Here is a 19,352-nt window from a genome sequence, read left to right as displayed (position 1 = left end):
ACAATGACAATAGCAGGAAGAAAAATATGGATATTACACTTATTAAGTCTTCTAGACATTTTTTTGCTAAGCAATCCCAATTTGCAAAACTTCCTCTCAGAAATTCAACACTGAAAGCCAGACTCCTGCTGCCAATCCTCAAGATTTACTTTCACAGGCACGTCACAGGTGAAAGCAAACCTTTTTCTTCCCCCTGCTGAGAAATAAGGCACAGTTTTCAGACTGATGTGCATTCAATGAAAATATTAATCGTCATAAAGGCAATGGTTTGAATTTACATAATTTCTTATGCCCAAGGGATCCCAACACATTACCAAACCTGAACAGATGCTAGCACGAGGACTATCCAACTAAATTCTCAGAAAATAATCTAGAGTTCAGCAGCTTTTACCTGAAAGAGCTTTGATCCTGGAACGCTCAAACAACCTTGCCGAGCTGTTGTCATTATCGAGTTCACCTTCATCCGAGAGTTCCCAACGAGCATTAATGTGGCTGTACTGCTGTTGAATCTCCACATTATCAAAATCTGTGGCCGATGTCATTGTGCTGCTCCTATATTCGTCTTCCTCTTTCTCTCATAAGGCCTCTCTGCAGGAAGAAACAACGCTTTAACACAAAGCAGCTTCTCGACAAAACAAATATCCCAGTGTTTATGAGCTACATGATAGGGGCTGCAACTTTAGATCACTGTGGGGATGGTTGATACATTCTTTTCATTGGAGGCATTCAGCTGCTGTGATAATAATGCAGCAAGAATGGTGCAAGCACCTCTGAAAATTTCACAGCACACTCTGTCCAGTAGATGGAGGTCTTGCATGTACAAACATACTGTAAAGCAGCATCTAACAACTGCACAGAGCGTGATTGCTCCCCGCTTCCAACAGAGACATCATAGACAGACTGTTACTGATACAACAAGCCATTAACTGGAATGTAGATCGAATGCTCAACCAAGCAAGCAAACAGAAGCTGTGTTCGTTGTTGTGTTGCCCATGTTTGATGAAATGCATGATGTCCTGAAATTTATCTCCTGAAAATTCTTTTGGGGGCTTAAGACTTTGACAAGTGTAACGGGTTCACAGCTGTGAATGATATATTGGAGCTGATGCGGTGACTCACAGTTCCGCACTTCTGCATCAAAATAAACACACAGCACACATGCATTACGATTGTCTGCAATGCCAGCTGTACTGGTGACATGCACTCAAAGGTCCTGTTGTACTGGCTGCATGTGGTCATCCACTGGCACTACATTAAGCCACGTTTCTGGACAAGGCACTTTAAACTCTGAAAACCCCTTCGACGGAAGGAGGAACACTGGGGTTACATTCATCAACCTCCAGGTTTCATTTCACAGCAGAACCATTCGCAACAATTACTGACCAAAAAGACAAATGCTGCCAATATAGGGAGTCGAGGACGTTAACATTGAAGCATTTTTTCATGAGTTGTCCAATACGTAACCTTGGAGCTTATTAGTTCAAATTTACTATTGTTCTTTCACAGAACCGATACTCAGATAATTACAACTTTAAATACACTACAACAATAAAGTTGCTGTTGTTGAGAGTGGTGCAGGAATCTTGGCAAAGTAACCACAGGGACTGCAGAGAAAATCAATGGATAGATCCTCATCTGCCTTCAAGTACAGATTGTGAAAATCATCTTAGTCTGCCAATGACAAAAAGGGAAAGGACTACGGATGTGAAGGCTATGGGACAGAAATAATGGAACAAAATTAAAGTAAAATTACTCACCCCCGCCCCACCCCCCCCCCGCCACCTGAAAGTGTAACATTAATCTTGTGTCCATTAGTATCAGGCAGGGTCCAGGCTCAACACCAACTCCTACATTTTACTGCGGCTGTGCATCAAGGATTGTTTGAAACTTATTTTTGGAAGTTTGGGAGTTGTCTGGTTGAAAACGTGGAGCAGCAAAGCACATGCTCCATACAACACATGGTGAAGCAAAACACTTGCCCAGTTACAACCAGCACATATCACTCTGGGCTGGCTTTCTGCGATCCATCAGAACACAGACAGATCTAAAAGATACAGGGTGGCCCAAAACACACAGCACTGTAAACAAACAGCATGAGAAGGGAATGTCAGATTTTCAGCCATGCTGGGCTGTGAGGCTGGGATAGAGGCCTTTCTTAAGACATCCACATGAACGGGCAACTGTGGACACTGAGAATTTCTTTCTGGAGATTCTGCAGTAAAGCTGCAGAAACAAGGGAAAATTGGACAGAACTGAAAGTAGAAGCCTTTGGTATTCTTTAGATTAAAGAGACATTGCAGAGTAAAACCGAGAGTAATAAGGTTAAGTGAGGCTCACTAGAACTAGTAGATTATAAGTGCAGAGGGACATAAAACAGAAGTACAGGTTGTTCTGCTATAACACGCATGTTGTTAATGCAAATTCACTGTAACATGATTGATAAACTGGGGACACTGTTTCTAAAGTGCGAACTTTTAAAGTGCGTATGGGCTATAATGCAATTCCAGTCCCATTAGTGTAAATGGTGCTGCTAATTATGTGATTTTCTTGTAACACAGTGTTGCACGAGAATGGAACTGTCACATCTTAACAGAAGCGACTGTAGAAACAGAAGGGAAGAAACACAAAAGAGAATGAAAATGGAGGAAAAAGAACACTAATTTAATCTTTCGATATCTGTCTTGCATATGCTTCATAAATGTTTTGCCCAGTGTGTGTAGACACGAAGTAAAAGAATGAATGAGACATCATCTCTATTTTAATGGAGGTTCACTGCATCCTAATGCAAACTTTTCCCAGTTCCAGTGATAACTTAAAACAACACCTTAGATCTGCATAGCATAAGTGACATAACCAAACTTCCCAAGGAAATTCACAGGAGGATGTTAAAAGAAAATGACACTGTGCCAGATGAGGTTATAGGTCAGACAAGATAGCTCATAGCATGCCTCAAGAGTTGGCATGAAGAAAAGTCTTAAAGGAGGTCAGCGTGGTAGGAAGACAGAGAGGTATAGGACGGTACACCAAAACATGGAAGAAATGCAACCAAAAGGCATGGCTACAGATGGTGCACCAAATAAAGTGAACATGCATGAGAGTCCAGGTTTAGGAAAGTCCATCTATCTCAGAGCAGATTAAAGAGAAATGGAGGGGCAAGACCACACAGGAAGTCGAAACCAATGATGAGAATTTTAAAATTGAGCAAAAGGATGACAACGGATTGGAACTCACTGCTAATCAGGGCATGGTGAGCAGATTTCTGGATGGCCTCTGAGAGAGTAGCCCGAAGTATATTGGAAAAGAAACAAAGACACCAGTGAAGGTTTTAGTAACAGATAAACGGAGACAGGTACAAAGTTAGGAGAGGTGATAGAGTCTGTACAAGGTAATGGAGTTTGTCTAAGGCAATGGAGTCTGTGTGAGGCGATGGGGTCTGTGCAAGGCAATGGAGTCTGTGTGAGGTGATGAAGACTGTGCGAGGCGATGGAGACTGTGCGAGGTGATGGAGACTGTGCGAGGCGATGGAGACTGTGCGAGGCGATGGAGTCTGTGCGAGGTGATGGAGTCTGTGCGAGGTGATGGAGACCGTGCGAGGTGATGGAGTCTGTGCGAGGTGATGGAGTCTGTGCGAGGTGATGGAGACTGTGCGAGGTGATGGAGTCTGTGCGAGGTGATGGAGTCTGTGCGAGGTGATGGAGACTGTGCGAGGTGATGGAGACTGTGTGAGGGGATGGAGACTGTGTGAGGGGATGGAGTCTGTGCGAGGTGATGGAGACTGTGCGAGGTGATGGAGTCTGTGCGAGGAGATGGAGACTGTGCGAGGAGATGGAGACTGTGCGAGGAGATGGAGACTGTGTGAGACGATGGAGACTGTGTGAGGCGATGGAGACTGTGTGAGGCGATGGAGACTGTGTGAGGCGATGGAGACTGTGTGAGGCGATGGAGACTGTGTGAGGCGATGGAGACTGTGTGAGGAGATGGAGACTGTGTGAGGAGATGGAGACTGTGTGAGGAGATGGAGTCTGTGTGAGGTGATGGAGACTGTGCGAGGAGATGGAGAGTATGCGAGGCGATGGAGACTGTGTGAGGAGATGGAGTCTGTGTGAGGTGATGGAGACTGTGTGAGGCGATGGAGACTGTGTGAGGCGATGGAGACTGTGCGAGGCGATGGAGACTGTGCGAGGCGATGGAGACTGTGCGAGGCGATGGAGACTGTGCGAGGCGATGGAGACTGTGCGAGGCGATGGACACTGTGCGAGGTGATGGACACTGTGCGAGGTGATGGACACTGTGCGAGGAGACGGAGACTGTGCGAGGAGATGGAGACTGTGCGAGGTGATGGAGACTGTGTGAGGAGATGGAGACTGTGCGAGGCGATGGAGACTGTGTGAGGAGATGGAGACTGTGCGAGGTGATGGACACTGTGCGAGGTGATGGACACTGTGCGAGGAGATGGAGACTGTGAGAGGCGATGGAGACTGTGTGAGGGGATGGAGACTGTGCGAGGAGATGGAGACTGTGCGAGGTGATGGAGTCTGTGTGAGGTGATGGAGACTGTGCGAGGAGATGGAGACTGTGCGAGGCGATGGAGACTGTGCGAGGCGATGGAGACTGTGCGAGGCGATGGAGACTGTGTGAGGAGATGGAGACTGTGCGAGGTGATGGAGACTGTGCGAGGAGATGGAGACTGTGCGAGGCGATGGAGACTGTGCGAGGCGATGGAGACTGTGCGAGGTGATGGACACTGTGCGAGGTGATGGACACTGTGCGAGGAGATGGAGACTGTGCGAGGCGATGGAGACTGTGCGAGGCGATGGAGACTGTGGGAGGAGATGGAGACAGTGTGAGGTGATGGAGTCTGTGCGAGGCGATTGAGTCTGTGCGAGGAGATGGAGACTGCGAGGCGATGGAGACTGTGGGAGGAGATGGAGACTGTGCGAGGGGATGGAGACTGTGCGAGGGGATGGAGACTGTGGGAGGAGATGGAGACAGTGTGAGGAGATGGAGACTGTGCGAGGCGATGGAGACTGTGCGAGGCGATGGAGACTGTGCGAGGCGATGGAGACTGTGCGAGGCGATGGAGACTGTGGGAGGTGATGGAGTCTGTGTGAGGGGATGGAGACTGTGTGAGGCGATGGAGAGTATGCGAGGTGATGGAGTCTGTGCGAGGCGATGGAGACTGTGCGAGGTGATGGAGACTGTGCGAGGTGATGGAGACTGTGCGAGGCGATGGAGACTGTGCGAGGCGATGGAGACTGTGCGAGGCGATGGAGACTGTGCGAGGAGATGGAGACTGTGCGAGGTGATGGAGACTGTGCGAGGTGATGGAGACTGTGCGAGGTGATGGACACTGTGCGAGGTGATGGACACTGTGCGAGGTGATGGAGACTGTGCGAGGCGATGGAGACTGTGCGAGGCGATGGAGACTGTGCGAGGCGATGGAGACTGTGCGAAGGGATGGAGAGTGTGCGAGGTGATGGAGACTGTGCGAAGTGATGGAGACTGTGTGAGGTGATGGAGTCTGTGCGAGGTGATGGAGTCTGTGCGAGGTGATGAAGTCTGTGCGAGGTGATGGAGTGTGTGCGATGTGATGGAGTCTGTGCGAGGAGATGGAGACTGTGTGAGGCGATGGAGACTGTGTGAGACGATGGAGTCTGTGTGAGGTGATGGAGACTGTGCGAGGTGATGGAGACTGTGCGAGGCGATGGAGACTGTGCGAGGCGATGGAGACTGTGCGAGGCGATGGAGTCTGTGCGAGGCGATGGAGACTGTGCGAGGGGATGGAGACTGTGCGAGGGGATGGAGACTGTGCGAGGGGATGGAGACTGTGCGAGGGGATGGAGACTGTGCGAAGGGATGGAGACTGTGCGAGGTGATGGAGACTGTGCGAGGTGATGGAGACTGTGTGAGGTGATGGAGTCTGCGCGAGGTGATGGAGACTGTGCGAGGGGATGGAGACTTTGCGAGGTGATGGAGACTGTGCGAGGGGATGGAGACTGTGCGAGGGGATGGAGTCTGTGCGAGGGGATGGAGTCTGTGCGAGGGGATGGAGTCTGTGCGAGGTGATGGAGACTGTGCGAGGTGATGGAGACTGTGCAAGGTGATGGAGACTGTGCGAGGTGATGGAGACTGTGCGAGGGGATGGAGACTGTGCGAAGGGATGGAGAGTGTGCGAGGTGATGGAGACTGTGCGAAGTGATGGAGACTGTGTGAGGTGATGGAGACTGTGCGAGGTGATGGAGACTGTGCGAGGGGATGGAGACTGTGCGAAGGGATGGAGAGTGTGCGAGGTGATGGAGACTGTGCGAAGTGATGGAGACTGTGTGAGGTGATGGAGTCTGTGCGAGGTGATGGAGTCTGTGCGAGGTGATGAAGTCTGTGCGAGGTGATGGAGTGTGTGCGATGTGATGGAGACTGTGTGAGGCGATGGAGACTGTGTGAGACGATGGAGTCTGTGTGAGGTGATGGAGACTGTGCGAGGTGATGGAGACTGTGCGAGGCGATGGAGACTGTGCGAGGGGATGGAGACTGTGCGAGGGGATGGAGACTGTGCGAGGTGATGGAGACTGTGCGAGGGGATGGAGTCTGTGCGAGGCGATGGAGACTGTGCGAGGCGATGGAGACTGTGCGAGGAGATGGAGACTGTGCGAGGAGATGGAGACTGTGCGAGACGATGGAGTCTGTGTGAGGTGATGGAGACTGTGTGAGGTGATGGAGACTGTGTGAGGCGATGGAGACTGTGTGAGGCGATGGAGACTGTGTGAGGCGATGGAGACTGTGTGAGGCGATGGAGACTGTGTGAGGCGATGGAGACTGTGTGAGGCGATGGAGACTGTGCGGGGCGATGGAGACTGTGCGAGGAGATGGACACTGTGCGAGGTGATGGAGACTGTGCGAGGCGGTGGAGAGTGTGCGAGGTGATGGAGACTGTGTGAGGCGATGGAGACTGTGCGAGGCGATGGAGACTGTGCAAGGCGGTGGAGAGTGTGCGAGGTGATGGAGACTGTGTGAGACGATGGAGTCTGTGCGAGGTGATGGAGACTGTGTGAGGAGATGGAGACTGTGCGGGGCGATGGAGACTGTGTGAGGCGATGGAGACTGTGCGGGGCGATGGAGACTGTGCGAGGAGATGGACACTGTGCGAGGTGATGGAGACTGTGCGAGGCGATGGAGACTGTGTGAGGCGATGGAGACTGTGCGGGGCGATGGAGACTGTGCGAGGAGATGGACACTGTGCGAGGTGATGGAGACTGTGCGAGGCGATGGAGACTGTGCGAGGTGATGGAGACTGTGCGAGGCGATGGAGACTGTGCGAGGCGATGGAGACTGTGCGAGGCGGTGGAGAGTGTGCGAGGTGATGGAGACTGTGTGAGACGATGGAGTCTGTGCGAGGTGATGGAGACTGTGTGAGGAGATGGAGACTGTGCGGGGCGATGGAGACTGTGTGAGGCGATGGAGACTGTGCGAGGGGATGGAGAGTGTGCGAGGTGATGGAGACTGTGTGAGGAGATGGAGTCTGTGTGAGGTGATGGAGACTGTGTGAGGCGATGGAGAGTATGCGAGGTGATGGACACTGTGCGAGGTGATGGACACTGTGCGAGGTGATGGAGACTGTGCGAGGTGATGGAGACTGTGCGAGGTGATGGAGACTGTGCGGGGCGATGGAGACTGTGTGAGGTGATGGAGTCTGTGCGAGGAGATGGAGACCGTGCGAGGCGATGGAGTGTGCGCGAGGTGATGGAGACTGTGCGAGGAGATGGAGACTGTGCGAGGGGATGGAGTGTGCGCGAGGGGAAGGAGACTGTGCGAGGTGATGGAGTGTGTGCGAGGCGATGGAGACTGTGTGAGGAGATGGAGACTGTGTGAGACGATGTAGTCTGTGCGAAGCGATGGAGACTGTGCGGGGCGATGGAGACTGTGTGAGGAGTTGGAGACTGTGTGAGACGATGGAGTCTGTGTCAGGTAATGGAGACTGTGCGAGGGGATGGAGACTGTGCGAAGGGATGGAGAGTGTGCGAGGTGATGGAGACTGTGCGAGGTGATGGAGACTGTGCGAGGTGATGGAGACTGTGCGAGGGGATGGAGACTGTGCGAGGGGATGGAGAGTGTGCGAGGTGATGGAGACTGTGCGAAGTGATGGAGACTGTGTGAGGTGATGGAGTCTGTGCGAGGTGATGGAGTCTGTGCGAGGTGATGAAGTCTGTGCGAGGTGATGGAGTGTGTGCGATGTGATGGAGACTGTGTGAGGCGATGGAGACTGTGTGAGACGATGGAGTCTGTGTGAGGTGATGGAGACTGTGCGAGGTGATGGAGACTGTGCGAGGCGATGGAGACTGTGCGAGGGGATGGAGACTGTGCGAGGGGATGGAGACTGTGCGAGGTGATGGAGACTGTGCGAGGGGATGGAGACTGTGCGAGGCGATGGAGACTGTGCGAGGCGATGGAGACTGTGCGAGGAGATGGAGACTGTGCGAGGAGATGGAGACTGTGCGAGACGATGGAGTCTGTGTGAGGTGATGGAGACTGTGTGAGGTGATGGAGACTGTGTGAGGCGATGGAGACTGTGTGAGGCGATGGAGACTGTGTGAGGCGATGGAGACTGTGTGAGGCGATGGAGACTGTGTGAGGCGATGGAGACTGTGTGAGACGATGTAGTCTGTGCGAGGTGATGGAGACTGTGTGAGGAGATGGAGACTGTGCGGGGCGATGGAGACTGTGCGAGGAGATGGACACTGTGCGAGGTGATGGAGACTGTGCGAGGTGATGGAGACTGTGCGAGGCGATGGAGACTGTGCGAGGCGATGGAGACTGTGCGAGGCGGTGGAGAGTGTGCGAGGTGATGGAGACTGTGTGAGACGATGGAGTCTGTGCGAGGTGATGGAGACTGTGTGAGGAGATGGAGACTGTGCGGGGCGATGGAGACTGTGTGAGGCGATGGAGACTGTGCGAGGGGATGGAGAGTGTGCGAGGTGATGGAGACTGTGTGAGGAGATGGAGTCTGTGTGAGGTGATGGAGACTGTGTGAGGCGATGGAGAGTATGCGAGGTGATGGACACTGTGCGAGGTGATGGACACTGTGCGAGGTGATGGAGACTGTGCGAGGTGATGGAGACTGTGCGAGGTGATGGAGACTGTGCGGGGCGATGGAGACTGTGTGAGGTGATGGAGTCTGTGCGAGGAGATGGAGACCGTGCGAGGCGATGGAGTGTGCGCGAGGTGATGGAGACTGTGCGAGGAGATGGAGACTGTGCGAGGGGATGGAGTGTGCGCGAGGTGAAGGAGACTGTGCGAGGTGATGGAGTGTGTGCGAGGCGATGGAGACTGTGTGAGGAGATGGAGACTGTGTGAGACGATGTAGTCTGTGCGAAGCGATGGAGACTGTGCGGGGCGATGGAGACTGTGTGAGGAGATGGAGACTGTGTGAGACGATGGAGTCTGTGTCAGGTAATGGAGACTGTGCGAGGGGATGGAGACTGTGCGAAGGGATGGAGAGTGTGCGAGGTGATGGAGACTGTGCGAGGTGATGGAGACTGTGCGAGGTGATGGAGTCTGTGCGAGGTGATGGAGACTGTGCGAGGGGATGGAGACTGTGCGAGGGGATGGAGACTGTGCGAGGTGATGGAGACTGTGCGAGGTGATGGAGACTGTGCGAGGTGATGGAGACTGTGCGAGGGGATGGAGACTGTGCGAGGGGATGGAGACTGTGCGAGGGGATGGAGACTGTGTGAGGGGATGGAGTCTGTGCGAGGTGATGGAGACTGTGCGAGGTGATGGAGTCTGTGTGAGGTGATGGAGTCTGTGCGAGGTGATGGAGTCTGTGCGAGGTGATGGAGACTGTGCGAGGTGATGGAGTCTGTGTGAGGTGATGGAGTCTGTGCGAGGTGATGGAGTCTGTGCGAGGTGATGGAGACTGTGCGAGGAGATGGAGACTGTGCGAGGTGATGGAGACTGTGCGAGGTGATGGAGACTGTGCGAGGTGATGGACACTGTGCGAGGTGATGGAGACTGTGCGAGGTGATGGAGACTGTGCGAGGAGATGGAGACTGTGCGAGGTGATGGAGACTGTGCGAGGTGATGGACACTGTGCGAGGTGATGGAGACTGTGCGAGGTGATGGAGACTGTGCGAGGAGATGGAGACTGTGCGAGGCGATGGAGACTGTGCGAGGCGATGGAGAGTGTGCGAGGTGATGGAGACTGTGTGAGACGATGGAGTCTGTGCGAGGTGATGGAGACTGTGCGAGGTGATGGAGACTGTGCGAGGTGATGGAGACTGTGCGAGGTGATGGAGACTGTGCGAGGTGATGGAGTCTGTGCGAGGTGATGGAGACTGTGCGGGGCGATGGAGACTGTGCGAGGCGATGGAGAGTGTGCGAGGTGATGGAGACTGTGCGAGGTGATGGAGTCTGTGCGAGGTGATGGAGACTGTGCGAGGTGATGGAGACTGTGCGAGGTGATGGAGTCTGTGCGAGGTGATGGAGACTGTGCGGGGCGATGGAGACTGTGAGGTGATGGAGACTGTGAGGTGATGGAGACTGTGCGAGGGGATGGAGACTGTGCGAGGTGATGGAGACTGTGCGAGGGGATGGAGACTGTGCGAGGGGATGGAGACTGTGCGAGGGGATGGAGACTGTGCGAGGGGATGGAGACTGTGCGAAGGGATGGAGAGTGTGCGAGGTGATGGAGACTGTGCGAGGTGATGGAGACTGTGCGAGGTGATGGAGACTGTGCGAGGGGATGGAGACTGTGCGAAGGGATGGAGAGTGTGCGAGGTGATGGAGACTGTGCGAAGTGATGGAGACTGTGCGAGGTGATGGAGTCTGTGCGAGGTGATGGAGTCTGTGCGAGGTGATGAAGTCTGTGCGAGGTGATGGAGTGTGTGCGATGTGATGGAGACTGTGTGAGGCGATGGAGACTGTGTGAGACGATGGAGTCTGTGTGAGGTGATGGAGACTGTGCGAGGTGATGGAGACTGTGCGAGGCGATGGAGACTGTGCGAGGGGATGGAGACTGTGCGAGGGGATGGAGACTGTGCGAGGTGATGGAGACTGTGCGAGGGGATGGAGTCTGTGCGAGGCGATGGAGACTGTGCGAGGCGATGGAGACTGTGCGAGGAGATGGAGACTGTGCGAGGAGATGGAGACTGTGCGAGACGATGGAGTCTGTGTGAGGTGATGGAGACTGTGTGAGGTGATGGAGACTGTGTGAGGCGATGGAGACTGTGTGAGGCGATGGAGACTGTGTGAGGCGATGGAGACTGTGTGAGGCGATGGAGACTGTGTGAGACGATGTAGTCTGTGCGAGGTGATGGAGACTGTGTGAGGAGATGGAGACTGTGCGGGGCGATGGAGACTGTGCGAGGAGATGGACACTGTGCGAGGCGATGGAGACTGTGCGAGGCGATGGAGACTGTGCGAGGCGATGGAGACTGTGCGAGGCGATGGAGACTGTGCGAGGCGGTGGAGAGTGTGCGAGGTGATGGAGACTGTGTGAGACGATGGAGTCTGTGCGAGGTGATGGAGACTGTGTGAGGAGATGGAGACTGTGCGGGGCGATGGAGACTGTGTGAGGCGATGGAGACTGTGCGAGGGGATGGAGAGTGTGCGAGGTGATGGAGACTGTGTGAGGAGATGGAGTCTGTGTGAGGTGATGGAGACTGTGTGAGGCGATGGAGAGTATGCGAGGTGATGGACACTGTGCGAGGTGATGGACACTGTGCGAGGTGATGGAGACTGTGCGAGGTGATGGAGACTGTGCGAGGTGATGGAGACTGTGCGGGGCGATGGAGACTGTGTGAGGTGATGGAGTCTGTGCGAGGAGATGGAGACCGTGCGAGGCGATGGAGTGTGCGCGAGGTGATGGAGACTGTGCGAGGAGATGGAGACTGTGCGAGGGGATGGAGTGTGCGCGAGGTGAAGGAGACTGTGCGAGGTGATGGAGTGTGTGCGAGGCGATGGAGACTGTGTGAGGAGATGGAGACTGTGTGAGACGATGTAGTCTGTGCGAAGCGATGGAGACTGTGCGGGGCGATGGAGACTGTGTGAGGAGATGGAGACTGTGTGAGACGATGGAGTCTGTGTCAGGTAATGGAGACTGTGCGAGGGGATGGAGACTGTGCGAAGGGATGGAGAGTGTGCGAGGTGATGGAGACTGTGCGAGGTGATGGAGACTGTGCGAGGTGATGGAGTCTGTGCGAGGTGATGGAGACTGTGCGAGGGGATGGAGACTGTGCGAGGGGATGGAGACTGTGCGAGGTGATGGAGACTGTGCGAGGTGATGGAGACTGTGCGAGGTGATGGAGACTGTGCGAGGGGATGGAGACTGTGCGAGGGGATGGAGACTGTGTGAGGGGATGGAGTCTGTGCGAGGTGATGGAGACTGTGCGGGGCGATGGAGACTGTGTGAGGTGATGGAGTCTGTGCGAGGAGATGGAGACCGTGCGAGGCGATGGAGTGTGCGCGAGGTGATGGAGACTGTGCGAGGAGATGGAGACTGTGCGAGGGGATGGAGTGTGCGCGAGGTGAAGGAGACTGTGCGAGGTGATGGAGTGTGTGCGAGGCGATGGAGACTGTGTGAGGAGATGGAGACTGTGTGAGACGATGTAGTCTGTGCGAAGCGATGGAGACTGTGCGGGGCGATGGAGACTGTGTGAGGAGATGGAGACTGTGTGAGACGATGGAGTCTGTGTCAGGTAATGGAGACTGTGCGAGGGGATGGAGACTGTGCGAAGGGATGGAGAGTGTGCGAGGTGATGGAGACTGTGCGAGGTGATGGAGACTGTGCGAGGTGATGGAGACTGTGCGAGGTGATGGAGACTGTGCGAGGGGATGGAGACTGTGCGAGGGGATGGAGACTGTGCGAGGGGATGGAGACTGTGCGAGGGGATGGAGTCTGTGCGAGGTGATGGAGACTGTGCGAGGTGATGGAGACTGTGCGAGGGGATGGAGACTGTGCGAGGGGATGGAGACTGTGCGAGGGGATGGAGACTGTGCGAGGTGATGGAGACTGTGCGAGGTGATGGAGACTGTGCGAGGGGATGGAGACTGTGCGAGGGGATGGAGACTGTGCGAGGGGATGGAGACTGTGCGAGGGGATGGAGTCTGTGCGAGGTGATGGAGACTGTGCGAGGTGATGGAGTCTGTGTGAGGTGATGGAGTCTGTGCGAGGTGATGGAGTCTGTGCGAGGTGATGGAGACTGTGCGAGGTGATGGAGTCTGTGCGAGGTGATGGAGTCTGTGCGAGGTGATGGAGTCTGTGCGAGGTGATGGAGACTGTGCGAGGAGATGGAGACTGTGCGAGGTGATGGAGACTGTGCGAGGTGATGGAGACTGTGCGAGGTGATGGACACTGTGCGAGGTGATGGAGACTGTGCGAGGTGATGGAGACTGTGCGAGGAGATGGAGACTGTGCGAGGTGATGGAGACTGTGCGAGGTGATGGACACTGTGCGAGGTGATGGAGACTGTGCGAGGTGATGGAGACTGTGCGAGGAGATGGAGACTGTGCGAGGCGATGGAGACTGTGCGAGGCGATGGAGAGTGTGCGAGGTGATGGAGACTGTGTGAGACGATGGAGTCTGTGCGAGGTGATGGAGACTGTGCGAGGCGATGGAGACTGTGCGAGGCGATGGAGACTGTGCGAGGCGATGGAGAGTGTGCGAGGTGATGGAGACTGTGCGAGGTGATGGAGTCTGTGCGAGGTGATGGAGACTGTGCGAGGTGATGGAGACTGTGCGAGGTGATGGAGTCTGTGCGAGGTGATGGAGACTGTGCGGGGCGATGGAGACTGTGAGGTGATGGAGACTGTGAGGTGATGGAGACTGTGCGAGGGGATGGAGACTGTGCGAGGGGATGGAGACTGTGCGAGGTGATGGAGACTGTGCGAGGTGATGGAGACTGTGCGAGGGGATGGAGACTGTGCGAGGGGATGGAGACTGTGCGAGGGGATGGAGACTGTGCGAGGGGATGGAGACTGTGCGAAGGGATGGAGAGTGTGCGAGGTGATGGAGTCTGTGCGAGGTGATGGAGTCTGTGCGAGGTGATGGAGTGTGTGCGAGGTGATGGAGTGTGTGCGAGGTGATGGAGTGTGTGCGAGGTGATGGAGACTGTGCGAGGGGATGGAGACTGTGCGAGGCGATGGAGACTGTGCGAGGCGATGGAGACTGTGCGAGGCGATGGAGACTGTGCGAGGAGATGGAGACTGTGCGAGGAGATGGAGACTGTGCGAGGAGATGGAGACTGTGTGAGACGATGGAGACTGTGTGAGGCGATGGAGACTGTGTGAGGCGATGGAGACTGTGTGAGGCGATGGAGTCTGTGTGAGGTGATGGAGACTGTGCGAGGAGATGGAGAGTATGCGAGGCGATGGAGACTGTGTGAGGAGATGGAGTCTGTGTGAGGTGATGGAGACTGTGTGAGGCAATGGAGACTGTGCGAGGCGATGGAGAGTATGCGAGGTGATGGAGTCTGTGCGAGGCGATGGAGACTGTGCGAGGCGATGGAGACTGTGCGAGGCGATGGAGACTGTGCGAGGCGATGGAGACTGTGCGGGGCGATGGAGACTGTGAGGTGATGGAGACTGTGCGAGGGGATGGAGACTGTGCGAGGGGATGGAGACTGTGCGAGGGGATGGAGACTGTGCGAGGGGATGGAGACTGTGCGAGGGGATGGAGACTGTGCGAGGGGATGGAGACTGTGCGAGGGGATGGAGTCTGTGCGAGGTGATGGAGACTGTGCGAGGTGATGGAGACTGTGCGAGGTGATGGAGTCTGTGCGAGGTGATGGAGTCTGTGCGAGGTGATGGAGTCTGTGCGAGGTGATGGAGTCTGTGCGAGGTGATGGAGACTGTGCGAGGAGATGGAGACTGTGCGAGGTGATGGAGACTGTGCGAGGTGATGGAGACTGTGCGAGGTGATGGAGACTGTGCGAGGAGATGGAGACTGTGCGAGGTGATGGAGACTGTGCGAGGTGATGGACACTGTGCGAGGTGATGGACACTGTGCGAGGTGATGGAGACTGTGCGAGGTGATGGAGACTGTGCGAGGTGATGGAGTCTGTGCGAGGTGATGGAGACTGTGCGAGGTGATGGAGTCTGTGCGAGGTGATGGAGTCTGTGCGAGGTGATGGAGACTGTGCGAGGAGATGGAGACTGTGCGAGGTGATGGAGACTGTGCGAGGTGATGGAGACTGTGCGAGGTGATGGACACTGTGCGAGGTGATGGACACTGTGCGAGGTGATGGAGACTGTGCGAGGGGATGGAGACTGTGCGAGGTGATGGAGTCTGTGCGAGGTGATGGAGTCTGTGCGAGGTGATGGAGACTGTGCGAGGGGATGGAGACTGTGCGAGGTGATGGAGACTGTGCGAGGGGATGGAGACTGTGCGAGGGGATGGAGACTGTGTGAGGGGATGGAGTCTGTGCGAGGTGATGGAGACTGTGCGAGGTGATGGAGTCTGTGCGAGGTGATGGAGTCTGTGCGAGGTGATGGAGTCTGTGCGAGGTGATGGAGACTGTGCGAGGAGATGGAGACTGTGCGAGGAGATGGAGTCTATGCGAGGTGATGGAGACTGTGCGAGGTGATGGACACTGTGCGAGGTGATGGACACTGTGCGAGGTGATGGAGACTGTGCGAGGTGATGGAGACTGTGTGAGACGATGGAGACTGTGTGAGGTGATGGAGACTGTGTGAGGCGATGGAGACTGTGTGAGGCGATGGAGACTGTGTGAGGCGATGGAGTCTGTGTGAGGTGATGGAGACTGTGCGAGGAGATGGAGAGTATGCGAGGCGATGGAGACTGTGTGAGGAGATGGAGTCTGTGTGAGGTGATGGAGACTGTGTGAGGCGATGGAGACTGTGCGAGGCGATGGAGAGTATGCGAGGTGATGGAGTCTGTGCGAGGCGATGGAGACTGTGCGAGGCGATGGAGACTGTGCGAGGCGATGGAGACTGTGCGAGGCGATGGAGACTGTGCGGGTCGATGGAGACTGTGAGGTGATGGAGACTGTGCGAGGGGATGGAGACTGTGCGAGGGGATGGAGACTGTGCGAGGTGATGGAGACTGTGCGAGGGGATGGAGACTGTGCGAGGGGATGGAGACTGTGCGAGGGGATGGAGACTGTGCGAGGGGATGGAGACTGTGCGAGGGGATGGAGACTGTGCGAAGGGATGGAGAGTGTGCGAGGTGATGGAGACTGTGCGAGGTGATGGAGTCTGTGCGAGGTGATGGAGTCTGTGCGAGGTGATGGAGTCTGTGCGAGGTGATGGAGACTGTGCGAGGAGATGGAGACTGTGCGAGGTGATGGAGACTGTGCGAGGTGATGGAGACTGTGTGAGGTGATGGAGACTGTGCGAGGTGATGGACACTGTGCGAGGTGATGGAGACTGTGCGAGGTGATGGAGACTGTGCGAGGAGATGGAGACTGTGCGAGGTGATGGAGTCTGTGCGAGGTGATGGAGTCTGTGCGAGGTGATGGAGACTGTGCGAGGGGATGGAGACTGTGCGAGGTGATGGACACTGTGCGAGGTGATGGAGACTGTGCGAGGTGATGGAGACTGTGCGAGGAGATGGAGACTGTGCGAGGTGATGGAGTCTGTGCGAGGTGATGGAGTCTGTGCGAGGTGATGGAGACTGTGCGAGGGGATGGAGACTGTGCGAGGTGATGGAGACTGTGCGAGGGGATGGAGACTGTGCGAGGGGATGGAGACTGTGTGAGGGGATGGAGTCTGTGCGAGGTGATGGAGTCTGTGCGAGGTGATGGAGTCTGTGCGAGGTGATGGAGTCTGTGCGAGGTGATGGAGACTGTGCGAGGAGATGGAGACTGTGCGAGGAGATGGAGTCTATGCGAGGTGATGGAGACTGTGCGAGGTGATGGACACTGTGCGAGGTGATGGAGACTGTGCGAGGTGATGGAGACTGTGCGAGGTGATGGAGACTGTGTGAGACGATGGAGACTGTGTGAGGTGATGGAGACTGTGTGAGGCGATGGAGACTGTGTGAGGCGATGGAGACTGTGTGAGGCGATGGAGTCTGTGTGAGGTGATGGAGACTGTGCGAGGAGATGGAGAGTATGCGAGGCGATGGAGACTGTGTGAGGAGATGGAGTCTGTGTGAGGTGATGGAGACTGTGTGAGGCGATGGAGACTGTGTGAGGCGATGGAGTCTGTGTGAGGTGATGGAGACTGTGCGAGGAGATGGAGAGTATGCGAGGCGATGGAGACTGTGTGAGGAGATGGAGTCTGTGTGAGGTGATGGAGACTGTGTGAGGCGATGGAGACTGTGCGAGGCGATGGAGAGTATGCGAGGTGATGGAGTCTGTGCGAGGCGATGGAGACTGTGCGAGGCGATGGAGACTGTGCGAGGCGATGGAGACTGTGCGGGTCGATGGAGACTGTGAGGTGATGGAGACTGTGCGAGGGGATGGAGACTGTGCGAGGTGATGGAGACTGTGCGAGGGGATGGAGACTGTGCGAGGGGATGGAGACTGTGCGAGGGGATGGAGACTGTGCGAGGGGATGGAGACTGTGCGAGGGGATGGAGACTGTGCGAGGGGATGGAGACTGTGCGAGGGGATGGAGACTGTGCGAGGTGATGGAGACTGTGCGAGGTGATGGAGTCTGTGCGAGGTGATGGAGTCTGTGCGAGGTGATGGAGTCTGTGCGAGGTGATGGAGTCTGTGCGAGGTGATGGAGACTGTGCGAGGAGATGGAGACTGTGCGAGGTGATGGAGACTGTGCGAGGTGATGGAGACTGTGTGAGGTGATGGAGACTGTGCGAGGTGATGGACACTGTGCGAGGTGATGGAGACTGTGCGAGGTGATGGAGACTGTGCGAGGAGATGGAGACTGTGCGAGGTGATGGAGACTGTGCGAGGTGATGGAGACTGTGCGAGGTGATGGAGTCTGCGCGAGGTGATGGAGTCTGTGCGAGGTGATGGAGTCTGTGCGAGGTGATGGAGTCTGTGCGAGGTGATGGAGACTGTGCGAGGAGATGGAGACTGTGCGAGGCGATGGAGACTGTGCGAGGCGATGGAGACTGTGCGAGGAGATGGAGACTGTGCGAGGAGATGGAGACTGTGCGAGGTGATGGAGACTGTGCGAGGTGATGGACACTGTGCGAGGCGATGGAGACTGTGCGAGGCGATGGAGACTGTGGGAGGAGATGGAGACTGTGCGAGGAGATGGAGACTGTGCGAGGCGATGGAGACTGTGCGAGGCGATGGAGACTGTGTGAGGAGATGGAGACTGTGCGAGGTGATGGACACTGTGCGAGGTGATGGAGACTGTGCGAGGAGATGGAGACTGTGCGAGGGGATGGAGTCTGTGCGAGGGGATGGAGTCTGTGCGAGGTGATGGAGACTGTGCGAGGTGATGGAGTCTGTGCGAGGTGATGGAGTGTGTGCGAGGTGATGGAGTGTGTGCGAGGTGATGGAGTGTGTGCGAGGTGATGGAGTGTGTGCGAGGGGATGGAGACTGTGCGAGGCGATGGAGACTGTGCGAGGCGATGGAGACTGTGCGAGGCGATGGAGACTGTGCGAGGCGATGGAGACTGTGCGAGGAGATGGAGACTGTGCGAGGAGATGGAGACTGTGTGAGACGATGGAGACTGTGTGAGGTGATGGAGACTGTGTGAGGCGATGGAGACTGTGTGAGGCGATGGAGACTGTGTGAGGCGATGGAGACTGTGTGAGGCGATGGAGACTGTGTGAGGCGATGGAGTCTGTGTGAGGTGATGGAGACTGTGCGAGGAGATGGAGAGTATGCGAGGCGATGGAGACTGTGTGAGGAGATGGAGTCTGTGTGAGGTGATGGAGACTGTGTGAGGCGATGGAGACTGTGCGAGGCGATGGAGAGTATGCGAGGCGATGGAGTCTGTGCGAGGCGATGGAGACTGTGCGAGGCGATGGAGACTGTGCGAGGCGATGGAGACTGTGCGAGGCGATGGAGACTGTGCGAGGCGATGGAGACTGTGCGAGGAGATGGAGACTGTGCGAGGTGATGGACACTGTGCGAGGTGATGGAGACTGTGCGAGGTGATGGAGACTGTGCGAGGTGATGGAGACTGTGCGAGGGGATGGAGTCTGTGCGAGGGGATGGAGTCTGTGCGAGGGGATGGAGTCTGTGCGAGGTGATGGAGTCTGTGCGAGGTGATGGAGTGTGTGCGAGGTGATGGAGTCTGTGCGAGGTGATGGACACTGTGCGAGGTGATGAAGTCTGTGCGAGGTGATGGAGTGTGTGCGAGGTGATGGAGTGTGTGCGAGGTGATGGAGTGTGTGCGAGGAGATGGAGACTGTGCGAGGCGATGGAGACTGTGCGAGGCGATGGAGACTGTGCGAGGCGATGGAGACTGTGCGAGGAGA

The 19,352-nt window shown here is 55.7% G+C and overlaps 1 protein-coding gene across 10 annotated transcripts in view; it reads right to left on the bottom strand.

The window, feature by feature from the left end:
• LOC140476474 (spectrin beta chain, non-erythrocytic 1-like) overlaps positions 1-19,352 on the bottom strand; it is a 330,291-nt gene that overhangs the window by 194,097 nt on the left and 116,842 nt on the right. For all 10 annotated transcript variants that reach the window (XM_072569156.1, XM_072569161.1, XM_072569154.1 and 7 more), the window contains one exon: positions 392-588. In XM_072569156.1, the coding sequence (XP_072425257.1) occupies positions 392-542 (151 nt within the window). In that variant the 5' untranslated portion in view covers positions 543-588. The remainder of the gene's footprint in view (positions 1-391; positions 589-19,352) is intronic.

The sequence above is a fragment of the Chiloscyllium punctatum genome, chromosome 4 (assembly GCF_047496795.1).
Source record: "Chiloscyllium punctatum isolate Juve2018m chromosome 4, sChiPun1.3, whole genome shotgun sequence".
In the NCBI taxonomy this organism is placed as follows: Eukaryota; Metazoa; Chordata; class Chondrichthyes; order Orectolobiformes; family Hemiscylliidae; genus Chiloscyllium; species Chiloscyllium punctatum.
This window is presented reverse-complemented; position numbering and strand designations above follow the sequence as displayed.